Source organism: Asterias rubens, chromosome 17 (assembly GCF_902459465.1).
Source record: "Asterias rubens chromosome 17, eAstRub1.3, whole genome shotgun sequence".
In the NCBI taxonomy this organism is placed as follows: Eukaryota; Metazoa; Echinodermata; class Asteroidea; order Forcipulatida; family Asteriidae; genus Asterias; species Asterias rubens.
Window position 1 is genome coordinate 12202917 of NC_047078.1, and position 17834 is coordinate 12220750.

The following is a 17834-nucleotide window of genomic DNA, read 5'->3' on the forward strand; positions in this document are numbered from 1 at the left end:
ATTATAACCATCAGTACGTGGAGATATAACAATGTAACTTCAACGTCTGACGGTTGCACTGTGTGCTGTATGTTACCTCCATGTTACCTCCATACATACATTTTGTTGTGAACATGTTTATTGTGTAAAGACTTATGATTCGATGAATAACAACTTTTGAACTGAATGCATGATTTATTATCTGATTCTTCTCACGTAGCTATCAGGTAGCTTCAAAACGTGAGACCAGTAATAATATTTTGCACGCACATCATGTAGTTTTAGTTTGAAGCAGTTTGCCAACAGCCATTAACGTGTTTTTTTAATCGGTAAAATTAATAAGTTTGCATGTTACATTAAATAAAATTTAAAAGGATGCCTGAATTGACTTATAAAATCAGAGTTTGACACTATAGACTAATGTGTTGGACTCCATGCAACACTACAAGTGGTTCAATAGGTAGTGCAATTCCAATACTTAATGCTGATGTTCTCATGATGTCAGCATCAACAGGAAGTTCAATTCAATTCAATTCAATTTACATTTATTTCCACAAAACAAAACAAATTTCCAACAACTTTGTCCTCTCCTGGTTTAAAAAACAGCCAACGTATTTTTATACGACTTGCTGTACAAAGATATACGTGTACCGTTTCCATGAAGATACAATGATCTGTATAATTTAATGTTAATTGCTCGTTGGATAAGTGGGGTGCACCCTAGATGTAGTTTTTCAGTTGAACCAAAAATGTTAATACTCGAGACATACGTGTACGTGCGTGGTTGATCCCCTATGTTTGTTCATCGTGTTAAATATTAACATACCTATTTGATTTGTGCAACACAACCCACGCGCACTTTTCATGGGGGTCAAATTAATTCCAAAGCGAAGGTTATCTTGGATTTGTAAGCCGTGCCTCACTTCCGCTGGCTAGCACAGCAAATAGGAGAGTTATACCGTTTGAGTATGCCCTAAGCACTCGTACAAACTGTGGACATGAGAACATGTTCTCATGGTACAGGGTCAATGGGTCTTTTCGAAACTAAGCCCTGGCTTGGGTTCGGATTGGGCTCTGGTTTGGGCCCAGTCCAAAAGTGCACGTTTTATATCTGGAAGAGCCCGAGTCAAAGGCAAAATTCAAGCCGCCGTTTCGAAACAACAGTGAGACATTCTATGGTGTCTTAAGCATTCACCAACCAATGTTTTCACAAAAATAAGAAAATATACGATTGCCCTTTTTGAAACCACAGCCGGCTCCAGATTCGCCTCTTAGCTTGGCCCTGCGGTTCTTGTTGACAATTGCACCTGCTGCGCGTATACGTGCCCAGGGTTCAGAGAGAACGGAGCCTGAAGCTGAACCCAAAGCCGAAGCCGTGGATTCGAAAAGGGCCTATTTAATGCCATGGGGGTAGAGCAGGGTGCAATACGCTGTTAAAACGTCTCTAAATCATTTGCATTGTTGTTTTCATACTTTTTTTTTCAAAGCTGAAAAAAAGTGTTTGAGGTCTCATCAAGGCCGGCCGTGAGGCCGAATTCGGACGGCCATGGGCTCGGCCTTGGTCTCCCCACAATGACCCCGGTCTTGACCTTGGCGCCTTGTGGACTCAAACACTAAGCCGAGGCCGCCAGTTTTGACTATTCCGCAAATCACAACAAATTCACTGAAAAAGTGGACCTGAGATTTCGCAGACCGAAATTTGGCAGACTTTACAAGCGCAAAAGACGCAACTCACGTGCCCAATCGGGGCCCATACGATTACAGTTGAAACTTCCTATTTTACCAGACAACTCATTTATAACAAGCATTATAGCAAATCAGGCAAGTGAAGTTTTCCTTGTGACCATCTCCCATGTAAAATTATGTTCAAATCGCGACTGCGTACACCTCCCCCCATATCTTACCAATACCCGTTAAAACGTCGTATTAATATACTCTTTATTAGTTGATACTTTGCTCCCTTATTGGTCTTAGCTCAAGCCGGTTCTTATAACTCATATCTCGGTTTATTCTTACAGATATAATTAAAACTAGGCTTAACAGCGCCCTCTATGTGTGGCATGACTCCCAATATTGACATACCTTTTTTGTTGAAGGAAAGTCTTGCATAACAGGTGTGAGACCTATGACTTACTGTACTCTTTCACAAGCAATTAAGCCCATTTAATATTAACTAAAAGTGAATAAAGTTTTCTTACCCTAGACGGAGACTGCCGAGAGAGGGCCAACAAGATGGCAGCAACTCCAACTCCATTTTTACAGCTCACGTTTGTCGTTTGAGATTTGCTACATAAACATGAATGTTGTCTTAAGTAGACGCTATGCTGTTTGGTTCTCTTATTCCCAGTCGACAAACACTATATGCAAACAAACTTCTTGTTGACTTAAGTGGTGGCTACGGATATAGGCTGTGATATGCTGGTTCGTGCCCTTCCTCCATCATGGTTTGTGATATAACTATCCTGACTGAAGGACTATGCCAAGTATCGAAGTAGAAGTACAAAATAGGCATACGAGTGCTCTTTTATTTCAGGTAACAGCAGTTGACGTAGTCTACTATTATTATGCAGGCATGCATGTAACAACGCGCTCATGCTTGGATGCATTGGTTTTATTATGGCGCCATGCACTCACGACGTGACCAATGCAGTGAGCTGAGAGTTTGTTGTTATGTTATACGTCTTTCATTTGATTAAAACAAAATATTATTTGTTCTATTTGCGAACGCTTAAAATCAGCAAACATTGTTCTTTTCGAATTTGATCACAATGCTTGTGATTGAAGATGATCATGTCACTTTTTCTTGTTTGTTGACGGTGCTTTTGAACTCATTATGTGTAGACTATTTTGTAGATTTTACTGATTTTTTTTTATCAACAAAGCAAAGCGAAAAGGTAGTCGGCAGGATTCGAACCTGCGCGGGAAAACCCCAATAGATTTCTAGTCTATCGCCTTAACCACTCGGCCACGACTACCTTTGGCGAATTATCTACTTGCAATATTTGTAGACTATTTTGTAGCTTTTACTGCAATGCTTATGAAACAAAGTAAGGCAAAACGTAGTCGGCAGGATTCGAACCTGCGCGGGGAGACCCCAATAGATTTCTAGTCTATCGCCTTAACCACTCGGCCACGACTACCTTTGGCGAATTATCTACTTGCAATATTTGTAGACTATTTTTTAAAGCTTTAACTGCAAATCTTTTGAAACAAAGTAAGGCAAAACGTAGTCGGCAGGATTCGAACCTGCGCGGGGAGACCCCAATAGATTTCTAGTCTATCGCCTTAACCGCTCGGCCACGACTACTTGTTTCAAATATCTACTTGCAGTATTTAGGGACTATTTTTTAAAGCTTTAACTGCAAATCTTTTGAAACAAAGTAAGGCAAAACGTAGTCGGCAGGATTCGAACCTGCGCGGGGAGACCCCAATAGATTTCTAGTCTATCGCCTTAACCGCTCGGCCACGACTACTTGTTTCAATTAATATCTACTTGCAGTATTTATGGACTATTGTTTAAGCTTTTACTGCAAATCTTTTGAAACAAAGTAAGGCAAAACGTAGTCGGCAGGATTTGAACCTGCGCGGGAAGACCCCCAACAGATTTCAATTCTGTCGCCTTAACCGCTCGGCCACGACTACTGCCGTACAATGCACCCTTTCCAAGTTGCAATATTTATGTAAACTCCAAACCACTTGCGAGAAATATTTTTGGGGGAATATAATTAAAAAAGACGTAGTCGGCAGGGTTCGAACCTGCGCGGGGAGACCCCAACAGATTTCAAGTCTGTCGCCTTAACCACTCGGCCACGACTACACGTGAACTTCAGTGGAAATCAACGAAAATTAGTTTGACTCTCAAAGTACAACTATTTTAAGACTTTAATGAAGAGAGATTAAATGGAACACATACTCAACAGTTTATTTTATATAATTTTTAATTTGTTGATATTTGCAACAAAAATGAGGAACAACAACAATTAACTTCCGTTAAGGTGAAATCCATAATATTATACTTTCCTTATTATTCGGGTAATAAACTAGAATGTCTCAATGTTTTAGCAGACTTTTCCTGCATGCAGGGTAAACTCTATTTCATGTCGACGCTGTGAACAATTTTAAGTCGACACTCCGAACATGCAGCCAAGTCGACAATCTGAACATAATAAATTCTTAAAGCACTTTCGGTAAACAGTATTGTCCAAAGGCCCACACTTGGTGATCACAACTTATGTACAAAATAACAAACCTGTGAAATAGGCTCATTCGGTCATCGGAGTCGGGAGAAAATAACGGGAAAACCCAGCCTTGTTTCCACACGTTTAAAACGTGTTTAAAACAGATCCGTAATTCTCGATATCGAGAATTCATAATTGTATTAATGTTTTCTCAAAAAAGAAAAGCATTTCATGGAATAATATTTCGAGAGAAGTCTTTCACCACTACCTTCCGTAAACCCAGTAAGTTATTTGTAAATCTGTGAACTTTTATATGTTTTTTTCTGTTCCGAAAGTGTATAATGGCTTTAACAGTTTGGAGTCGTTGAAGTTTGACACATTGCATGGTGCTGATAATTACAAGTACAAATATAGGCCTATCAGTTAACTTGCCAGTAACCAAGTTACTTGCGGGTATACAACCACAACTATTTGCGAGTACATACAAAGAGCTTGCCAGTATTATCAAGTTAAAACCAAGAACTTTCAAGCAATATTATTGTACAACAGTAAACATACATGCGAGTTTACAAGCAAGAAAACTAGAGCCAACTCTCTTCTCAGAACATCACCGTTTTTAGTTGAACGCGCATTATAGTTACTTCATAGTTTTAAGTCATTCGAAACAAGTAATCTAATTATAATATCAATTTTTTTCAATAATCTCCAAACGTCCAAGGAGAGTTTTTCGTTATATGAATGGAACCACAATGCCGGTTCCACAGGGAAAAAAAATTGCAACTTTGCTCGTATTTTGAAATATATAAAACTTTATTTAAAATATTACTGATTATTTTTTTTTTTTTCATTCGTCTGTTAGAGAAGCATCGGAAAGTTACTTTGATTTTGTTTCCTAACTCTACGTAGGAATGCCATCCTACTTTTTAGCCGAGATTCTTAATTTTAGCAGTTTTTTTTAAATAAATAACTACTACTTGACTTAGCCCTTAAAGGCCCTGGACCCTATTGGTTATTACTCAAAATAATTGTCGTACCTCTGTTTAAATGAAGTGCTCTTTCACTACTGGTTTTTTATCGAAATCCTCCAGGGGTTCAAGAGCTGGATTTAGATCTTCTTGATGTTGTCCAGCAGGTTCTGGTGTATCCTTGACCTTTCCCATATCTATCTTTTGAGCTTCCGGTTGTCCTCGTCTCGTTGGTTTTGGTGGGGGAGTTGGACAGGCGCCCTCTTGTGGATCTTTAAGGTCAGGTTTGTTTGAGGCATATTTTTTGACAGCATTTGTCGCGTCATCGTCCTGTGGATCTTCAAGGCTAGGTTTGTTTGCGGCCACTTTGTCAGCAATGGTCGCACCACCCTCTTTATCTTGTGGGTCTACGAGGCTAGGTTTGTCCTTGACAATTTTATCATCATTGGCCGCACCTCCCTCGGGTGGATCTTCGAGGCCAAGTTTGCTTACGGCAGATTTGTCAATCTTGGTTGCATCAGCCTCTTGATCTTGCGGGTCCCCGAGGATTGGTTTGTTCTCAGCAAGTGTGTCAGTATTTGCCAAACTGCCCTCTTGTGAATCTTTGTAGCCAAGTTTTTTTCCGGCAAGTTTGTCAACCTTGGTCCCATCACCTTTGGAAGCTTCAACCCCGGTAACGACTGGGTCAATGTCTGGACCTAGGTACACGTCTCCAACATCGTTTTCGTCTTCAGTTGTATGGGAGACTACGTCTGGTATGGAGGGCTCAATATTTACAACAGCTGTAGTGGAGACTACCGTTCCGGATGCTTGCATCTGTATGCCCCGGGTGTCTGATTGCGCCACAACGCTGTACGTATGCTGTCGAGACCATGGTGACCATCGTTTCTAAGATTCGAGATCACAATATGAGAATTACTGTTAATAAAGGAAACCGCTAAATTAATATGTTATATGCTGTATAGTCAAGCAAAATAAATTGATTCAAGGCACAATCACCGGCGTAGCTACGGGATAACATACATTTTCTTAATAAGAATAAATATGAATAGTTGACTTGCGGGTACATGTAAAATCTTTTTTTCCTGAAGACGAGCAGATACTGTTCGAAACGTCGAGACCAAACCGACTCTTTTCAGAGCCAACACTCCCTCATAAGAGATTTTTCACATGGTTACTCGCAAGTCTACTGTTCATATTTGTATTTATAGTTACTCTTTTATCCACACCATGCAAAGCTCAATTTAGACGTTTTCTTGCAAAGACAACATCCTACTTTTTAGATGCCGTCATCCCGTGATGAAATAATTTATTTTGAAGCCGACATTCTACTTCCAAGAAGTCGGCATCCTGAGATAAAATATCTCAGGATGACATTATCGTTCGTTTATGATGACATCATCTTTCAGTAAATTATCTCAGGTTATTTACAAAGGGCCACTTTCATAGAGTGCTTACGCTGATTTTGGGCTTACTGTATCAATTTTCAATTTCATAGCGATATGCTAACCGTAAGCACACGATAAGGCATGCTAACCTTACGGTGCTTACTGTATGAAAATGAATGACGTAACAATGTAAATCCATGGAGAAAAGGTATTACAGCCGGCCGTCTAATTCTCATGCGATCCTGTGAACAACACTTACACTAAAGCAGTTGTTGTTTTGCTATAGTGCACGACATGTGCTTACTGTTAAGCAGCGCTATGAAATTGGGACTTTAAATTGGATAGCTCATCCCGAGTGCTCGAAATAGATTCCCAGTTTGTAAAAATTTAAACCGCGTTAGAAAACATAGTCATCAAGCAACAACCAGGAAATGGACCAAAAGAACGTAGTCGGCAGGATTCGAACCTGCGCGGGGAGACCCCAATGGATTTCTAGTCTATCGCCTTAACCGCTCGGCCACGACTACTTGTTTCAATTAATATCTACTTGCAGTATTTATGGACTATTTTGTAGCTTTTACTGCAATGCTTATGAAACAAAGTAAGGCAAAACGTAGTCCGCAGGATTCGAACCTGTGCGGGGAGACCCCAATAGATTTCTAGTCTATCGCCTTAAACGCTCGTCAATGACTACTTGTTTCACATATCTACTTTCAGTATTTATGGACTATTTTGTAGCTTTTACTGCAATGCTTATGAAACAAAGTAAGGCAAAACGTAGTCGGCAGGATTCGAACCCCAATAGATTTCTAGTCTATCGCCTTAACCGCTCGGCCACGACTACTTGTTTCAATTAATATCTACTTACAGTATTTATGGACTATTTTGTAGCTTTTACTGCAATGCTTATGAAACAAAGTAAGGCAAAACGTAGTCGGCAGGATTCGAACCTGTGCGGGGAGACCCCAATAGATTTTTAGTCTATTGCCCTTACTGCTCGGTCAAGACTACACATCAGTAAAGTGAATTTTGCCCACAATTAATTGTTTCTTTTTGCCCAAAGCCGAAAAATACATGGAAAAGGAAAATCGTAGTCGGCAGGATTCGAACTTGCGCGGGGAGACCCCAACAGATTTCAAGTCTGTCGCCTTAACCACTCGGCCACGACTACGCTTGATGAGATGTGATGTACATGCTTATAGAATTATTGTAGTATCCGGTTTTTTAGTCTTTGTGATCTGGTATTTTTCTGAGGTTTTGGGGGTGTCTTATTTGTTTGTATGTTCGATGGAGTATTTTTTTTTATTTATTTATTTATTATTTATTATTATTTTTTTTTTGGGGGGGACTTGTTTCTTTGTTATTGTTTTGACTGGCTCCTTACCGGTTTTCTCTTGTAGATCATCACACTGCAGGCGATAACTGCAAAGCATGTGAAGACCACGAAGACCAGTCCAAGGGATATTCCTACAGTCCGTAAACGCCCATCTGTATAGTACAAATAAAATGACATAAAAGTTTTCAACAATGCATAAAGTCTATAAAAAAAAACAAAAAAACATAAAAAAATAGAACGGCATTTTTAAGTAAAAGTTGGTAACAAACCTAGGCCCTTATCGAAACCACGGTTTCGGCTTTGGATTCGGCTTCAAGCTCCATCCTCGCTTCAAGCTCCATGACGCCCTGAGCGCCTACGAAAAACACCCGCAATTGTCAAAACAACCGCGGGGCCAGGCTAGCCTGAGCCAAATCCAGAGCCGAAGCCGTGGTTTCTAAAAGGCCCCTAGTTTACACTAACTCTGAACCGGATACCACACTAACAAGATACCTGACTTTAAAGGTACCCTGACAACCACTGTATGGAACAACAGCAGAACCTGAATATTTTTGCATGTAAAGTTCTGTCGTCTGCTGTTTTTTTTTTTGTGTTGTTTTAAATGTGATTTTCAGGGACAAAATAAGTAAAACTATAGGTATGCTACCAGCTTTTACCCCAAAGTGCTGCTCACCCCTTCAGCCCTTTTGAAATCTGGACTGATAGCCAAAACATTGATTAACGAGGCAGAGTATTGGGTTATAGAAGCCGAGACATGGTACCTGATGGCCAGACAAACACACCATAAACAGGAACAAGAACGAACTGACAGAACGGTTGAACAATGACATAAGTTAGGTTTTAAAAAAGGGTTGAAGACAACGTCAGCTGTAAAGAGCAAACAGGGGACATTTGCTGACTTTAAAACCATACAAAAGGAGGTTAGTAGTAGCTACGATCCCGGTCAAAATGCTAGGGCCACCCATTCGCAATATGACTATAAACACCCGCTTCCCCGCTCAATGTTGATGGTAGCGAAGACCGCGCAATGAGAGCCAACATTGAAAGGGGGCATGGGGTCGTGGTGCGGGGGCCACGAGATATGGCCAGGATTGTATGGTTAGGGTAAGGGTTAATTAAATTAAAAAAAACAACTGCATGAGCTTCCGTTGCAACAATAATTACTTCATCAGACACAGCAAGAGCTTTTTGCATAAGCGTTTTTAAACGTGCCATAGACATCTTGTATAAGGAAGGCATTTCATTGGCTGAGAGTTTTGTGCGGTGCATACAACAAACGTGCACGTGACCTCAGAGATGGCAGCCATTCAAGGATCTATTTCGGGCGGTGTGCTCTATGATGCTCAAGAACACGTAGGATCACTGTTCACGTATCTTCCACCCAAACGATAATGATGTTGCGCCATTTTGTACAGTGTTGTCTCGACTGATTCCTGATGAAAGGTGGTGTGTGATCTTGTTCCGAGTGTATTGTTCTCGGGTCGTGTTGTCATCGGCGTGAGAACATCGATCTTGGGCCAAGAGCACACCGCCCGAACTCAGCCAGGGGTTCTACTGAAGGTGCAAGCGGTTAAGCCCGGTCCATCGGATCCTGCAAATGCGAACTTCGACGTTACAACCCTGTTTTCATTGTGAATGCTTTCGCAAGAATTGAATACAGTTCAACCCTTGTGAGTTATTTGTAACGTCAAAAGTCGTAAATCTCATTCGCATGAAGTTTAAACGAAGTTCAAATGACAGTAATTGAAGTCCATACCAACGGGTTCCCGTAGTTTTCATAAATCCACCTCTTTGATGATGTTTCATTTTACACTATATTAAGGAAGATATTAATAATACATTCGCAATCATTCAATTGTTCCTATATATTTCAGATCAAAATTTATTAATCATATATTTATTTACAAAGTATTAATACAATTTATAGACAAAAATTAAGTATCTTAAAAATTAAAATACAAAAATGGTTTCGTTTTCTGTAATGTGTTTATTGTAAACAAAATGACAAGGATCTATGTGCGAGTTATATAAAAAATATCGAATGCATTTGTATCGTGCATTGTCCCAGAAAATAGTATTGTCTAGTAAAATGGAATAGTTCATACATTTCAACTAGTGATAATATTCTGCGACAATACATCAATTTGAATTCAATATTTGGTATATTTTGCTCGTTATTACCAATCGTGTGTAGTACATGTACGTAGCTTAAAGGCAGTGGACACTATTGGTAACTACTCAAAATAATTATCGGCATAAAACCCCATTTGGTTATGTGCAATGGGGAGAGGTTGATAGTGTAAAACATTGTGTGAAACGGCTCCCTCTGAAGTGACGTAGTTTTCGAGAAAGAAGTAATTTTCAACGAATTTGATTTCGAGACCTCAAGCTTAGAATTTGAGGTCTCGAAATCAAGCATCTGAAAGCACACAACTTCGTGTGACCAGGGTGCTTTTTCTTTCATTACTATCTCGCAACTTTGACGACCAATTGAGCTCAAATGTTCACAGGTTTGTAGTTTTATGCTGTTGAGATAAACCAAGTGAGAATACTGGCCTTTGACAACCACCAGGGGTGAGAGCACTGATCTCTACTGCCCGTATAAAAGAGATCACTGGGGAGAGTCATTAATAATAATAACGTCTTAGGATAACAAATTTAGAAGGTATGTTGAAGTTTTGTCATTTCCAACTGTTGGTAAACCTCTGAGTTTTAGATGTCACCGAGCTGTTAGTAACAGTGTCCTCAGCAATAAAGAAGTAGATCAAAGAGCAGATTTTTTTTTTTTGACAAAAATTACGGTTAATATTTGTTTTTCTCTAAAAAAGTCTGAATTCAGATGAAAGTCTGACATTTCTCATCCCTAACGTCGCATGAGCACACATGCTTTGATTATGGCGTGTACAGAATAGTTTTTAAACAGTTATTAACCTACAAACACACTTATTAGAATAAAATATATATACTTTCTGGAATTCAAAATTAGTAGCCATCTTTGTCTGATGACCTGTCTCCTATAGTTCATCTACGCATGTGTACTCCTGATTTATACGGGTACCCGACTATCTCCAATGCTCCTACATTACGTAATTAAAACATTTATATTCCATTCCCACCCCAAAAATACACAGAAGTGTTGGGAAAATCTCAGTCTAGTCTACAAACACGGCTATCATTTGGCAAAAAAAGGTTGTTTAGTGCATAATATACAAATCAGCGTCTGGTGAATAAAAACAACTCCTCCAACTAGTTAAAAAAAGACTTAATATTCCTTGGTTGTATGACTCAATTGAAAGCCACAGGGTGCTAGACTAAAACTGAAGGTCGGTTTGACTGGAAACTAAAGGTCAAAGACTCATGACTACTGTTAACCGATTCCTGTGAAGAGTCAAACAAACAATTTTGTCTGTCGTTTTGCCCAACTTTTCGAATGAGATATCTTAGAACGCTAGGTGGCAGTATTGATTGTGGACGCCATTTTGAAACTCGCATGATGAACGCATGCCGTAACGTGATCCATGTTTTGAGGCAAGTTTTAATTTCCCCAGTGTGGGATAACACATTTCTTATCTTATGTTTTGACGCAAACTTTCAAAAGAAAATTACAGTGAATAAAAAACCATTGCGGGTATATACAACCTTCAGAAACAAAGAAAACCTTGTTGATGCAAAACAATTCATTCTTATTTCAAATGTAGTTGCATTGTGTGTAATAAAGTTAGTTGTTAACGTAGTTCTGAGAAAGCACACTTTATCGAGACCGTGGTCTGCCGCCACCTAGAGTCTCCAACTCGAAACTTCTCGCTGGAACCTCCCCATAATGCATTTACCTAACTTATAACATTCTTTCCGAACTAAGCTGTGTTTCTATGAAAAAAAGAAATAGTTCAGCTTCACACCATTTAAAATGAACGCATACAAAATACCTGCAGAAAAAAAAATAAGCAAATTATAAACCAAACAAAGCAATTGCAAAGTAACAAAAGATAATAAACAACAAGATGTAACAAAAGTATTCTATCTTGTACAATTTGTTATTGGTATCCTGCTAATTTCTGGTAAGCAGAAATGGGCCCTGCTCCCAAGTGTAAAACTTCTGCTTTAAGCCACACCCACTTCACACAAACTGACCTTAATGATTACCAAAACCCCATAAAATCACTTTAAGATTTGGGTCTCATAATTCATAACTTCATTAACCTATCTTTATAAAAAAAAACTGTATGTACCAAGCGCCTAGAGTACCTTGTTGGTACATGGAGTGCGCTAAATAAAGCTATTATTAGTATTATAAAACGATGGCACTATTGGGTTGGGGTGAACTCTCTGTACTTTTATAGTGTTTACAATATAAAGGTAAAGGCAGCCTGATACTTCACGGAGGCAGGGTTTTCTTCAAAAGTCTAAAACTGAGACATCCTCACTTGTCTTCTCTATGGTTCTTGGCTAGTGTAGTGACTAAATCAAGTTCTTGGCTTCACCACCAGAATTAATCAATGAAATGAAACGGTAGTTACTATCCTAATTAAAAACAGACACTCATTAAGTGACCGATAAGCATCATGCCAGGGAAGGTCAAATAGTGTGCTCTTCTAAATTTCCCGAACAGAAACACTTGCAAGAAGTGTAAGACACTTATATCTTTTTAAAAATGAAAACTTGCCAGTATAGTTGAAACATCCCTTTAGACCACGGCCCAAATACACAGCGCTGCTTAACAGTAAGCAAATTTTCAATCTTACTGTAGCAGAAAAATTTGCTAAGGTGCAAGGGTATTCATAGGTTAGCAGAAAAATTAGGCAGCCATATCGTGGATCACCATGAATTTGCATTGTGACATCATATATTTTCGTGCAGTGAGCACCGGAAGGTTAGCATGCCTTTTCATGTGCTTACGGTTAGCAGTGCTATGAAATGGAAAGTGTACAGCAAGCCCAAAAATCAGCCGTTAAAGCAGCTCTATGAGATAAGGCCCTGTTTGCACGCTGTGATAACTAAGTCGTATTTCAAGCAGTTTTTGCAGTTGAGGTGTTGTTGTTTGAACTTTAGACTTCCGAGTTGAATTTCGGTCTGGTGCTGGCGTGTGCAGCCGAGGCGTCCGCTGCCTCCTGTTCCATTCCCCAATTCTCAGCTGGTTGATTCTCCTTCACCTGAGTTCTGAAATCAAAAACAGAAGTCAATTAAATGTTTTTTTTTTTTTTTACTTATTTTATTTATTTTATGTTTTTATTTATTTCTTTATTTTGCATTCTCTTCTTTTTTCCCCCTCTTTTGTTTTGATTTTGTGTGTGGGTAAATAGGTATACACATTTAAACCGAAAACTTCTAATAAAAAAAAGGACAATAGGGTCCACGGTTCGGGAAAGGTCCACAGTTGGAAAACGTGTACAAAACCAATGGGAGCTGTTGCCAAAAAAAGGTTATCGACAAAAGAGGGACAATAGGAGGTACAGGGTTGGCAGGCAAATACAAGCTTTGGTGTGGGTGTATGGGTGCCTTCAAGCCTTAGGTGTGAACCAAAGACGGTCACACTAAGTAGAGACTTGTAAACAAAGCAGCTTTTTCAGTCAGTAACATTATTAGGACTGGAACTTTTTATGTTGGCAAACAAATCCGTTTTGCTGTCAAACTGAACCGTTTGGGGTTAAACTGATTCATTTGAGGTCAAAGTGATCCGTTTTGGGGTCAAAATTATCTGATTTAGGTCAAACATGCCTAATTGGGGTTCTTGCTGAATTAGGGTAGAGTTGAAATGGTTAATGTAAATTAATATTTGGATGGCCCTTTCAAGCCACCATTCTTTTTCATACTTATTGGCTTAATGTTTCATAAAACAACATAAACACGAATGTACACTATGGCAACCGATAGGTTGAATTTCACCGGTACAAGACATAAAATGTCTTTAAAAGTAGCTTAAAGGATAAACACACAACTTGTAAGAAGCAAGAATTGTAAACAATCAAAACAACAAAGACATGTTGTCAAACAGGACTTACCCTGATTGGCCGAGATCTTTCACTCCCTCTTTCCTACGGAACAAGATGTAGCCGACACCGATCACCACGAGGGCTATGATAATGAACAGCGCCACCACAATTCCGGCCACGGCACCACCCGTCAAACCGGCCACTGGAAAATAACGGATAACAAAAAGGCAACACCATAGAAGTTACTTGGAAGGACTACATCATGAGTGGTGCTAGTCTAAACAGAATTTTGGTTGGGTGTATCATTTCCCGAACATGACTGGGCAACAGAGGGCGCTGTAATGACTAGGCAACAGAGGGCAATGTAATTCTAATAAGTGGAGTGCAAAAAGTTGATTGGGGCTGGAAATGCTTCGTCATCGTTTATAGATATGTCTGCCCCAAATCCAAATGTACATTTTCATTTGACTAAAAAATATTGGCAATAAAAAAATTAACAAACACAAAACATGCTGTTTGTCAACTCTGGTTGAGAAGTCAAGGACCCTTAGAAAAGCAAACTTAATCACTAACCAAGAACCCCATGGAGAAGACAAGGAAGGAATGTTCTGATTTAGAAGTGGGAGGAAAACCCAGGAGAATTAATTTCAGCGAAAACCCATGCAGTCCGTTAGGGACTGAAAACCCATTCAATGTAGTGCTCTTAAAGAAAAAGGTTGCCTTGGATCGGACGAGTTGGTCTATAAAAAGTGTTCGAAAACGTTTGTTATGAAATGCATATGGTTAGAAAGATATTTTAAAAGTAGAATATAATGATCCACACAAGTATCACTCAAAATTGCACGGTTTTCTTTTTACGTCGCGAACTATGCCGACCGTGTTATTGGACGAGGTAAAAAGAAAACCACGCAATTTCGTGGCATTTTTGTGTAGGTAATTGTATCCTACTTTTACAACATCTTTCAAACCATATGCATTTTATAACAAACGGTAACAAAACGCTTTTCAAAGACCAACTCGACCAATCCAAGGCAACGTGTTCCTTTAATGGGATTCGAACCGGGGTCTTGGAGGTGAAAGGCGAGGAAGTCCAAACAATGGGAGAAATTTTTTAAAAGTCATTGTTTTATTGGTTCACCAAATAAGTGATTCACGGTGCAGTACATTTGCCGCAGACAATTTGCAAGGATTAGCTCATTGCCTATGTGCATGATCAGGAACATACTTGCAGTGGGCTCAAATTTCCATCTTTTTTGTTATTAGATAACCTCCATCTTTGAAATAAAAACAAATTTTGGTCTCAACTCTTGGTGGCGCACTGGCGCTTTATAATTTGGTTGTAAATTGCTTTTTTGAACACAAAATGGAAATGTCCATCTGTGATTTGTGCATGACAATTCCTCCATCGTTGTAACATCCAATTGTGAAATAATTTGTTTAAATAGCTTTTGGGCTAAACTCTTGGTGGCGCTCTATATTGTGATTTTGTCAATGTTAGGCCCTGGTTCAACCCTGTGTTGCCAAGTCTGTGTTGCCAAGCCTTAACAATTATGACAAGGGTTTTCTTATGTAGTCCAGCATAAAATGTAACCCTAAGAGAGCTCATAATGTAAAACCTCTATTATTTTAAAACAAATTTCCTGAAAGAGGTTTGTTCATTTACAGTTACGGGGTGTTGCCTTTCTGTTAACCATAAAGAGGCCCTAAGTTGGTAAGGACCATTCATCGACTAGTATTTATATTGCTCAACAAACACCAACTGGTTCCCAGACAATATCAAGCTTTTTAACACACCTCTTGCTTGTTCTGTATTTTGGTTGGCAGAAGCACGGTCACGTGGGATGAACTAATAAAGTCTAGTGATCGCGCATGCATTTTTTGCGGGAATAGTGCCTGAAAGGGCAATAATCTTTTAATTTTTGACTGGTTACAGCGCCGTCTCTGGACATGACCCATGAACAGCAACTAAAAAACTTCCTTTCTTTTCTGAATCTCTTTTCTTATTTCACATTTAAGACCGAGGTGTGTTATAAAAACACATATGGACTGGCATAATTCGGTTATCAAGGAACATCTAGTCCCCTTGGGCCTGCGAGTGACCAGATGAGGGACCATTTTCCCCTCGGTCTTCTGGTCACTCAAAGCCCCTCGGGGGAATAGACGTACACTATTTACCCCATTCCCAGTCAATATGTGAATATAATAGTTGACAAAAATGGTCTTTGCGTGAAGTTGGCCTAGATTGAAACATAAAACATACATTTGTAAGTATGTGAAGTTATTCCACTGTAAGCCCTGTTTACTTCACACAAACTGGCTCTGCTGTTTGCACAGAAGCCGATTAGAAGAATAACTAGTTCTTATGATAGCACATTTCACCATTTGTACCAATATATTAGTACCCTGATCAATGGGCCAATAAAATTCTTGTAATTGTTCCCAGCTCCCTGTGGGGTATACAACCCTGGGCAACCGTAGCACTCCAAAGGCTTTTTCATACACAATATCAACCTCTACCCTCGCAGGTACATATTTTTATACCCCTGGGTAAAAAGAAAGGTTTAGTAGAGCATCTTGCTCAAGGCCATAAGTGCCAAGACCAGGATTTGAACCCCACCATACGATGATTTAACCATCAGGACTTGAATTCAATGCTCTTAACAACTCGGTCATGTCACCCTATAAGGGGATGCAAATTTTCATTGAAAACGCACCTTTTGCTATTAAAACTGGTCCATAAAACTCTAACATGAAAAATGTATCAGGGAACTAGACAATTAATCCCAACATTTTCTCAAGCATAACGACAAGGGTCTTTTAAATAGAGAGTTAAGAATAAAACATCCTTTTCCTCTGACAACTCACACCTGTTATCTCTATGTAATTCCTTTTCCACACAGTGAAGAATAAGCCAGTAGCGTTATGCTGCTGACTGTCCAGGCATATGAACTGCTCATCCATTAAGTTCAAAGATCCAAGTAATACACCGCAAACATTGAAAAGGATACTTTGACTTTTTGTGGCCAAACTTCCAGTAATTGCGACATTTTGAACGACATCTACGGAGACCGTAACATTCAAATAATCTTAAAATGCATCTACAATCTAGTTCTACTCACCGGAGCAGCTAATTTTGCCTCCAGTCCACACTCCACTCTTGCAAGTTAGAGTTGATGTGACATTTGTACCGGGGCAGCCTACCGTCACCTGTATATTGCCATCACTGTCTGTGCCTTCTTTTACCACCTCAACTCCATCAGCACTCAGGGTCTCTCTGTCACAATCGGTATCTTTTATAAAAAAGAGAAATCATAAGACATAAGTCATAAGACATAAAGAAACTTATAACTCTCCTAAAAGAAGAAATTACATTTCTCGCACACACCAACAAGTTATAGAAGGGAGATACAAATATTTCACCAAAAAATACCATACCATAATAGTATGTACAATCTGAGAGTGATACCCTGCTGGTTTTTGCTCAGCAGACGGAATATTCTTAAGTCTCTGTATATATTTGGGTTAACGGTAACACGATGTGTATATCTATTTGCCGGGTAGAGTTTGTTCTTAAGAGAACTGTCTTGCTATATAGTCTACTACCGCCACGACAAATGTTGTCACCGCAAACCAAATATATACTAATACCCCACCAAGCAATGCCTAAAATAATATATATAAAGTCTCTGATAAAGAAGCTCTATTACATTAGGCACAGCAAAAATTATGCTTACCAGAGTAATATTACCAGCCAAAAAACCATGTCACATGCACCGCTTCTGGCTGGTATCCTCTGCCAATCACAAAACAAAATAGTCTGATATAAACTCACCAATACAGACTGGGACAACTGAGTTTGACCACTGTCTATTGGATTGACAGTTGCGAGTTGCTGGACCTATTAGAATATTTGCAGCGTCATCGCACGAGAAAGTGACGGACGTTCCAACCATGTATTGCTTGGTTTCATCTGAGAAGGCTACCTGGCCGCCCTCTGGACCTTGGATGTATCGGCACGTCTCGACTGTAAAGAGGTAAATCGAGGAGATCCTTATGTT

At 39.4% G+C, this 17834-nt stretch overlaps 1 protein-coding gene and 8 non-coding genes across 10 annotated transcripts in view; all 9 read right to left on the reverse strand.

Annotated features, from left to right (window-relative positions):
- Window positions 1-2872: 2872 nt before the first annotated feature.
- On the reverse strand, window positions 2873-2954 carry Trnas-aga. Its single transcript has one exon. It is a non-coding gene; the product is annotated as a tRNA-Ser (tRNA).
- An 83-nt stretch (window positions 2955-3037) lies between these two features.
- On the reverse strand, window positions 3038-3119 carry Trnas-aga. The gene has a single exon. It is a non-coding gene; the product is annotated as a tRNA-Ser (tRNA).
- Window positions 3120-3204: 85 nt separating this feature from the next.
- Window positions 3205-3286, reverse strand: Trnas-aga. The gene has a single exon. It is a non-coding gene; the product is annotated as a tRNA-Ser (tRNA).
- An 84-nt stretch (window positions 3287-3370) lies between these two features.
- Window positions 3371-3452, reverse strand: Trnas-aga. The gene has a single exon. It is a non-coding gene; the product is annotated as a tRNA-Ser (tRNA).
- Window positions 3453-3538: 86 nt separating this feature from the next.
- Trnas-uga lies at window positions 3539-3621 on the reverse strand. The gene has a single exon. It is a non-coding gene; the product is annotated as a tRNA-Ser (tRNA).
- Window positions 3622-3714: 93 nt separating this feature from the next.
- Window positions 3715-3796, reverse strand: Trnas-uga. Its single transcript has one exon. It is a non-coding gene; the product is annotated as a tRNA-Ser (tRNA).
- A 643-nt stretch (window positions 3797-4439) lies between these two features.
- Window positions 4440-17834, reverse strand: part of LOC117301434 (sushi domain-containing protein 2-like) — a 33620-nt gene continuing 20225 nt past the window's right edge. The window contains exons 17-20 of one of the 2 annotated variants that reach the window (XM_033785423.1): window positions 17609-17800; window positions 16896-17066; window positions 7895-7998; window positions 4440-6010 (exon numbers count right to left, since the gene is read on the reverse strand). In XM_033785423.1, coding sequence (XP_033641314.1) covers window positions 5198-6010; window positions 7895-7998; window positions 16896-17066; window positions 17609-17800 — 1280 coding nt within the window. In that variant the 3' untranslated portion in view covers window positions 4440-5197. Of the gene's footprint in view, window positions 6011-7894; window positions 7999-10345; window positions 13004-13845; window positions 13979-16895; window positions 17067-17608; window positions 17801-17834 lie in introns of those variants that run through there. The other variant, XM_033785424.1, reaches the window with a different exon arrangement.
- On the reverse strand, window positions 6956-7037 carry Trnas-aga. The gene has a single exon. It is a non-coding gene; the product is annotated as a tRNA-Ser (tRNA).
- Trnas-uga lies at window positions 7600-7681 on the reverse strand. Its single transcript has one exon. It is a non-coding gene; the product is annotated as a tRNA-Ser (tRNA).